We start from the raw sequence: 8,690 nt of genomic DNA on the forward strand, positions 1-8,690 counted from the left end.
TGCTGCCTGACATTTGCCTGTACTAGTGAATTTGTTCACACCAAAGATGGGAAACTGTTTCCAGTGGACCAGATGTGGGCCACTCAAGAGATCCCGCACAAAATAATATTGCTCCTTATCTAAAGAAAACATCAGGGGGCCGGCGCTGTGGTATAGCAGGTTAAAGTCCTGGCCTGAAGTGCTGGCATCCCATATGGGCGCTGGTTCTAGTCCTGGCTGCTCCTCTTCCGATCAAGCTTTCTGCTATGGCCTGGGATAGAAGTTGGCTCAAGTTCTTGGGCCCCTGCACCCACATGGGAAACCTAGAAGAAGCTCCTGGCTCCTGACTGGCACAGCTCCAGCCATTGCAGCCATCTGGGGATTGAACCAATGGATGGAAGACATCTTTTCTCTCTGTGTAACTCTGACTTCCAAATAAATAAAATAAATAAATCTTAAAAAAAAAAAAAGAATCAGGATAAAGAGGTGTATATTAGGGGATGGTAAGGAATTAGAAGTGGCTATTTTTAACTGAGATGGATCCACCAGATTCAAGGGAATGACAGGAGAGGTAGCCAGGCAGAGCCTCCTAAGAGGTTGTACATGTGCTCTAGAAAGAAGTCAGCTGAGTCAACTGCTGGGTCCAGGAACTGTAAAGCAGCCACACTATGGAAGAGCCATTCACCTTCTCACCCTTCTGTCCTATCTACCCTTTAACTCCACTGAAGAATGGAAATTGCAGCCCAAAGCCTGAGGTGTCAAGGAAGAAAGCTGAGAAAGAGTCTTTCTCCATTGCCAGGTTACAGCCCAAAGCAGGGCCAAGTTGGGAGCTGTCAACTCTAAGGTTTTATTATTATTAAACTCAGTGAGGCAGAGTCAGAGAAGCCTCCCCTGTGCTGGTTCATTTTCTGAATGCCCACAATAGCCACAGCTGAGCCAGGCTGAAGCTGGGAGATGGGAACTCAATCCAGATCTCCCATATGGGTTGGGGGGGGGGGGGGGAATCCAAGTATTTGAGCCATCACCTGCTGCCTCTGTTTCCAGAGGACCAGATGTGAGCCACTCAAGAGATCCCGCACAGAATAATATGTATGCATATTAGCAGGAAGCTGGAATTGAGAAAATGGCCAGGATTCAAACCCAGGGGCATCCCGATTGGCTTTCTAATCACTAGGCTAAATGCTTGCTCCTAAGTCTGACTATTATAAAGGACTGGACATTCTGCTTATTGAAATAAAATTGTTTTTACAACCAACCACAATGAGACTTTTTATTCTTTCTCAGTGATCTAAGAAACACATGGCCAGGTCAATTCTTCCTTCAGAGACACTGGTGCATACTTCCTCTGTATAAAGGCAAGGACACAAATGTACCATGCCTGTTCCACCAACTTGTATACATCTTTTTAATGGAATATTCCTTGTTAAAACATCCACCTCAGGACTGCAGGTTGTCACCACCTACAATGCCAGCATCCAACTGGTCCAGTTCAATCCAGCCACCTGTTAATGGCTTGGGAAAAACAGCTGAAGATGGTCCAAGTGTTTGGGTTCCTGCCACGAACATGGGAGACTCAGATGAGGCTCCCAACTGCTGGTTTTGGCATAGCCTAACCCTAGCCAATGTAGCCATCTGAGGAATAAATCAGCAGATTATAAAGATCTCTGTCTCTCTTTCAAAACTACTTGTTGCTATACAACCAAGTTGTTGCTTCACTGCCTCCATCTTTGATTTCCAAGGCTATTCATAGTCTGCCTTGTACTTCTTAGCTTATGGATCAAACTTTTGTGTTTTTAAAAAAAGCTAAATATAATCCATGTGCTAATGTGAAAGAAAATTCTATGAAATTTAAGAAAAATATTTACTTATTTGAAAACCAGGGAAAGATAGATAATCTATCTCCCATCTGTTGGTTCACATCCCAGATGGCCCAACAGCTGGAGTTGGGCCACGATGAAGCCAGGAGTCAGGAGCTTATTTGGGTCTCCTACAGGGTGGCATGGGCCTAAGCACTTGGGCCTTCTTTTTTTTTTTGACAGGCAGAGTCGATAGTGAGAGAGACAGAGAGAAAGGTCTTCCTTTGCCATTGGTTCACCCTCCAATGGCCGCCGCAGTATCGTGCTGCGGCCGGCGCACCGCGCTGATCTGATGGCAGGAGCCAGGTGCTTCTCCTGGTCTCCCATGGGGTGCAGGGCCCAAGCACGTGGGCCATCCTCCACTGCACTCCCTGGCCACAGCAGAGAGCTGGCCTGGAAGAGGGGCAGCCAGGACAGAACCGGCGCTCCGACCGGGACTAGAACCCAGTGTGCCAGCGCCGCAAGGCGGAGGATTAACCTGTTAAGCCAAGGCGCCGGCTTGGGCCATCTTCTGCTGCCTTCACAGGTGCTTTAGCAGGGAGCTGAAACGGCAGTGGAGTAGCTGGCACTGTAAATAGTGGCTTAACCTGCAGCGTTAGGCCCTAAAAATACTTAAAACAATTCTAGGATGCATTACCTTGCTTTTCTTACAGGCATGATAGTACAAAGGAGTTTTAACTAAATTTCAGCCAAGACTAAATTATTATAATCCAGAACTCAAAAAAGGGCTGAGGGGCTGGCGCTGTGGTGTACTGGGTAAAGCTGCCACCGACAGTGCTGGCATCCCATGACTGCTGGTTTGAGTCCTGGCTGCTCCACTTCCCATCTAGCTCTCTGCTACTGGCAGTGGAAGATGGCCCAAGCATTTGGACCCTTGCACCCACATGGAAGACCCGGAAGAAGCTCCTGGCTTCAGATCAGTGCAGCTCTCGCCGTTGTGGCCATTTGGAGAGTGAACCAGCGGATGGAAAACCTAAGTTTTTCTGTTTCAAATAAATAAATCTTAAAAAAAAAAAAGCTGAATACAGCGTTTCTGCCTGAATAGCTAATAGTCACTACCTGATTGCTTGTTATCATTCAGCTTTCTTGACCTCCCTCTAAGGAAGGTTCCCCCTTTCCTGCTTATATGTTCATGAATGAAGGGGTACTAGACAGTTAATAAAAATGAAATGAAACCATCTTAAGTAACCTTCCAAAAGTGTCTAGTTTTGTTTTGTCAGGTAAACTCCCATTCCATATTGTTCAATCTCCTTTGAACTCCTGGCAAACTTTTTTCCCCCCTCTTGATATTCTATTGAAACACAAGACATTTTTGGCAAATAAATACTAAATTTTAGCAAATCCCAATGTCATTTTAACAGTTTTCACTCTCTGGTCTCAGCCATGCATGATTGCACAATTCCCTAATTCCTGGGCTAATTTTGGAACCACTGGAATGACAATGTCAAGAAGGCAGGGGATCGTATTTGTTTTGCTCCCAGTGTATCCCTAATATAACCTTTCACTTAACTGCATCACACATACAGATATGTCCTCTTAGATGGGTATCTCCCAAATCTTTGAGACTCTTGAAATTACCTTTTTGGAATTTGTGTATTTTTTTAATGATTTCAACCAATAGAATAAAGGATGTTTACTTAAGTTCATCAATGAACTGAACCCTTTTTTCTCACCATTACTTTTCTATTGTCTTCATCATTCTCACCCTTAAAATCAGTCCCCTCTCATAACTTTTTTAGTACTAATAAATCTAAGCTCCAGTCCTGACTTTCTATGTGAACTGCCACCAGGTTTACGCAACTGATCCTAACACCACAAATAAACTAATTGTATTAGTCAGGAACTAGGGTATCCAAAGACTCCTGTCTCCCAGTTAATACTGTTGAAGCCTCTGTTCGGTCTCTGCCTTAAAAAAAAAAAAAATCTTTAAAATGTAACTAATAATGACGCTCTGCTTGAAATCAATCATCTGTCATTGTCTTCAAACTAAAATAATTGGATCACTGCCTATCCCTCTTATTCTTCTCTTGCCAACCCCTCCCATTCTCCTGACAAATCACAGCATCTGGTTTTTGGCCATGCCCTGCTGACTGGCTGTGACTCAGACATTTGTTCCATTGCTAGGAGAGCCAGTTCAACTCCTGATTCCTACCTGGTTCAAATCTTAGCCTGTTCATCGGGGTCAAACACTCCTTTTCAATATTCTCACAGAAATCTGTCCACTTATGTCATAGCCGTACAAGATTTTCTTATGCCTCACAGGCGTGCTCTATGCTTATGCCTTAGTAACTTAATGACATTAACTGATCAAGTGACTGCCTTTATTTGCTACATATTGAGGGCAATTATAAGCATAAAGGAACGGTTTCCTAAGGTTATAAACATCACAGCCTCATCCTTTTACCCTTTTTACTTTTCTAACTACAGTACCTAACTAGTAAAAACGGGTACCCTGCTCTCTCTAGGTTGGGTAAAAAAAAATCAACAGACTTTCATAAAGTCAGATGAAGTACATAGGAACAATCTGATTTTGAGAACTGGGGTGATATTTGAGGGCAGGGCAACAGTTGAAGATCAGTGGAAGTATATAACCCAAACTGCAAAAGCAGAACGTAACTGGGCAGTGAAGAAGTTGGGTCTCAGATTCACTGTTGAAAACTGTCAGTTCACAGAGTTGTTACAAGTTAATGTCCACACTCCATGGTGAGGGCTGAAGGTGCTAACTTGTATTTTATGTGGAAATTAGGGTACTTTCAGTGGACTTAGATAATCTGAGAAGTGTTAAATAAAACTAGAGCATAATTTTGTAAAGCAGGAAGAGAGGGTCATGGATCAAAGCACTAATTGGGGCTGGCGCTGCGGTGCAGTGGGTTAAAGCCCTGGCCTGAAGTGCCAGCATCCCATATGGGCATCGGTTCGAGACCTGGCTGCTCCACTTCCTGTCCAGGTCTCTGCTATGGCCCAGGAAAGCAGTGGAAGATGGCCAAAGTCCTTGGGCCCCTGCACCCATGTGGGAGACCCGGAAGAAGCTCCTGGCTTCGGATCGGCACAGCTCCAGTCTCTGCGGCCATCTGGGGAGTGAAACAGTGGATGGAAGACCTCTCTCTGTGTAACTCTTTCAAATAAATAAATAAATCTTAAAAACAAAACAAAAAAACAATTAACTATGATAGGTCTTATTTCAGCTATCCATTGTTGACACCTACTTGGTGTAGAGTGCCCTCTGCCAGAGAAATGCAGACTCCATACTGACTCAGCAGGAAATAAAACCTGGAAGCTCTAAGTGTTCATCAGGGCATGGTGGTTCCTATCTCAGTGTAACAAGTGTAGCACTGGCCTGGTAGGTAAACTCACCTTGCATACACTAACAGGCCTTACTGTGTTACTACCCCCTTTCTCAGCTTATCCCTTTAGGCCAACTGCTTTTCCTCTGATTCTGCATTAAACAATTTCACAGAACCTCAGGTCAGTGCTATTATGCATTTTCCATGAACTTCTACGAGGTCTCCAGACACTGAGAGAAAGCCCAGTAGAAACTAGCCAGTATTCTGTACAACCGAATGGTAAAGTGAGGCCTAAAGGAAGACCTAAGAGTTAAAATCTTCAGATTATAATACGTAAATATCATGCAGTCAAGTAACACACATGCTAACACAGTGGCTATTTACAATTCAGATAGTACAGCTTGGCCATTAATACCTTAAATAGCTGTTCTAGCATTTGGCCTTCCTCTAATTGCTCTTATTTTCTCAGTCAGCAGTTAGACAAAGTTGATGTCTCCTCACTTCAAAAAAAATCTACTAGCTTCCCTTACTTCCACTCAACCCATTCTGTTCACACAGCCCTACAAACTGTCTCAAAATTCTTAAATACATGTTTTGTACACTGACTTTTTTGTCTACCCACCAATTTCAGTCTACATGCTAGGTCCCATGTGAGCATTATGGATGTTATGGCAACCTTCCCTAAAACAGCCATTCAACATCTACCTTTACATTCTTATTCCAAGCTCCTCCCAATATAATTGATAATTATCCCCTGAATTCAAACAGCAGACGAACATGCGATGTGAACAACTCTAAAATACAATGGAACTGTAACCTTGAAATTAAGCCACCCCATTTCCACAACTACAGCAATTCAAAATCACTGGTACAAGACTACAAAAAATACCTTTGCACACCAGACATATATTTTGTAACCAGAGTATTTATTGCTTGACTAATTGTTGAAATTCTCAAGATGAACTGGATGCTGCAACGGCTGCCCTCTTGGGTTTAGGTGTTGTTCCTTCACGGAATCCATGCCTGCACCGTGTTAAAAACAAAAATGGGCACTTCAGCAACACAAATACATTTTATTGTTAAACATATCTCAAAATGAGCTTATCTCAGTTAAACGTCAAAATCAGTATTGCATTCATAAGTTCAGACATTTGTGACATCACCGATAAGCGATTATTTAACTCCAATCTCCTTGAAGATACCCATTTCAGCTTATAATTAACTGCATTAAATTATTTGGACATACTGATCACTGGCACAGCATTTACCCATTGCTTGCCAACTGAACCAAGCTACTTGTCAAATTGTTTCCTTATGCTGTGAAGGTTAAATCTTAGTGACTCTCACTTAGCAAAAGAAAAAAAAACAGGAATATTTTAATGGCAGACGTCTTCTAAATGGCTTTAACCAAGGGCTTTACATTTTAACTCAATGTTCACACCTACTTTGTGGCACAGAAAGACTAAGCAAACTTGATCTGCTTAAAGTTCATCCTAGCTCCTGCATCATACTAGTTCACTCAACACCAAGTCCATAGGAGTACAAAAAGAAAAAATCATCTCAGTGTAAGAACAAACCTAAGGGTGTTCACAAAGCCACGAACAAATTGCCTTGTGACTTTTTCAATCTCCGTTCCAACTTCCTGCTAATGTGCACCCTGGGAGGCAACATATGATGTTCCAAGTACTAGGGTTCCTGCATCTATGTGCAGAACCTGGATTGAGTTCTGGCTCCACGTCTCAGCCTAGCCAGATCCAGGCTGTTGCAGGCATTCAGGGAGTCAATCTGCAGTGGAGGCATCCATTTTTCTGCCTTTCAAACATCTCATCTATCTGAATGACTTAAAAAAACACTGTAGGGCCCAAACTATGATTACGACCCTATCTTAACCGAGGGAGGACCTTTCTCTCTGTCTCTTGTCTATAACTCTACCTGTCAAATAAAAAAGACCCTATCTTTCTGTACAAACACAATAGCAATCATGGACAGTCTTCTACAGCACACTTGTCCAAAGCCACAAAACTGAAGGCTGAACCAAGTAAGTGTTGACTTCAAACCTCACTCACACACTACTGCCTGGAGAAATTTCAAGTGAGACGTACACGCATTCCTAATGCTAGTATTTTGGGGGAATCTACCTCAAACTGTGTGCTCCAGCAATTTAGCTCATACTATCATTTAATAAGCTATTAATAAAATTGAGATCAACTGATCCAAAACTACAGTTAAAAGAAAAACACAGCTTCATACATCTCATTGCTACTCATCAGTGCAACCTTTCTGCCCAAGTAAACACGAAAGTTCTAATTCACCCAGGCCCATAGAATCAGCTATAAGGGAAACATAAAAACTGTACCTGAATCTGCGGTATACAATTTTTAGGTGCCTCATCCGACCAGTCCCAGTGGTATTTCGTCTTTTAGCCTTGGCACTCCAGTTATCTAAAAAGCAAGTTTAAGAAGGTTGTCAAGCGGTTTTCCCTGTATCTTAGACAGGTAGATGTCACGAAAGTACCTTCAGTTTTGGTCCCTTCATCAGTGCACAAATACAATCATCTGATTTAAGCACCGAATAACTCAAAGCCATGACTCCAACGTACGACCTAAAGAAAACAGTTTTTGGTCAGGGAAAACATCACTCACACTTTCTCTTGCGCTTGGCAGGGTAGCCGCATTTGCCACACGTCGACTTCTGAAGGTGGTAGGCCTTAGAGCCGCAGCGGCGGCACAGCGTGTGCGTCTTGTTGCGACGCTTTCCAAACGATGACGTCCCCTTCGTCTGTAGAGTGAAGGGGCAGAATAACCAACTCGGAAAGCTGCCAGTCTCTATACGTGTTCTGACTCTGCGGGAAAACCACTGCTAGGATTCCTATGGCCCGAGACTGTGTCTGTTTCCGATTTGCTTCATTAATGCCAAGTTAGAAACCACCTCCGGCATTCCACGTTATACGTAAAGCCCTCAGCACGAGCTGCACTGTCCCACAGTCTACTGAGAAAGGATCTCTGTATGGCGCTAGCATTAACCCTCCAAGCTTCCCTTACCTCCTATCAGAAGGCAAAGCTCCGTGAGGGCCCCACATGTCAGACAGAAGCAAGGGACCTAGGAGAGGCTCTATCCAGCTCCAAGACGGAGGGCTCGGGCCCCGGGACACCTATCGGTCAGGAGCCATTCTCCTAGATCTTGCAGCCCACCGCATGCCGCTTTCCTGCCCACCCGCTTCCTTTATCCGGAACTTTGCCATTCCCCTAAAGAAAGCAAGCAGCACGGCACAGGGGACAAGGATGGATGTCGATTCCGACAAGCCCACGAAACCACTCACCATCTCGCTTCTGCAGCCGAGACCGAAAAGACCGGAAGAGAAAGCACTTCCGCTATATTGCGCTCAGAAGCTTCCGCCCGGGGAAGTACTTCCTGTGGAGCGCGGGGTCACTGTCCTTAAACGTCGGTCGTCGCACTGAGCGTGAGGTCAAGAGGAGGGTTCAGAGCCAGGCGGAACCAATCGGGATTCAACGCCCTGCAGACGGGCAGGACTCCCAATTAGCGAGCGAAAGGGTGGGCGTGTCCCCTCGGA

At 44.2% G+C, this 8,690-nt stretch overlaps 1 protein-coding gene and 1 non-coding gene across 2 annotated transcripts; both read right to left on the reverse strand.

The window, feature by feature from the left end:
• Window positions 1-6,005: 6,005 nt before the first annotated feature.
• Window positions 6,006-8,527, reverse strand: RPL37 (ribosomal protein L37). The gene is made up of 4 exons (XM_062212181.1): window positions 8,439-8,527; window positions 7,762-7,897; window positions 7,476-7,560; window positions 6,006-6,142 (listed from the first exon to the last, which is right to left on the reverse strand). The coding sequence occupies exons 1-4, from the start codon at window positions 8,439-8,441 to the stop codon at window positions 6,073-6,075; spliced, it is 294 nt and encodes a 97-aa protein (XP_062068165.1). The 5' UTR covers window positions 8,442-8,527; the 3' UTR covers window positions 6,006-6,072.
• Window positions 6,218-6,291, reverse strand: LOC133774740 (small nucleolar RNA SNORD72). The gene has a single exon (XR_009868137.1). It is a non-coding gene; the product is annotated as a small nucleolar RNA SNORD72 (small nucleolar RNA).
• Window positions 8,528-8,690: the final 163 nt, after the last annotated feature.

Source organism: Lepus europaeus, chromosome 15 (genome assembly GCF_033115175.1).
Source record: "Lepus europaeus isolate LE1 chromosome 15, mLepTim1.pri, whole genome shotgun sequence".
Taxonomy (NCBI): domain Eukaryota; kingdom Metazoa; phylum Chordata; class Mammalia; order Lagomorpha; family Leporidae; genus Lepus; species Lepus europaeus.

Coding starts and splice junctions, on each gene's coding strand:
- RPL37 (XM_062212181.1), bottom strand. Junction 7,561..7,761: donor TGCCAAGCGCAAGAGAAAGT/GTGAGTGATGTT, acceptor CTTGCTTTTTAG/ATAACTGGAGTGCCAAGGCT. Junction 6,143..7,475: donor ATTGTATACCGCAGATTCAG/GTACAGTTTTTA, acceptor AACACGGTGCAG/GCATGGATTCCGTGAAGGAA.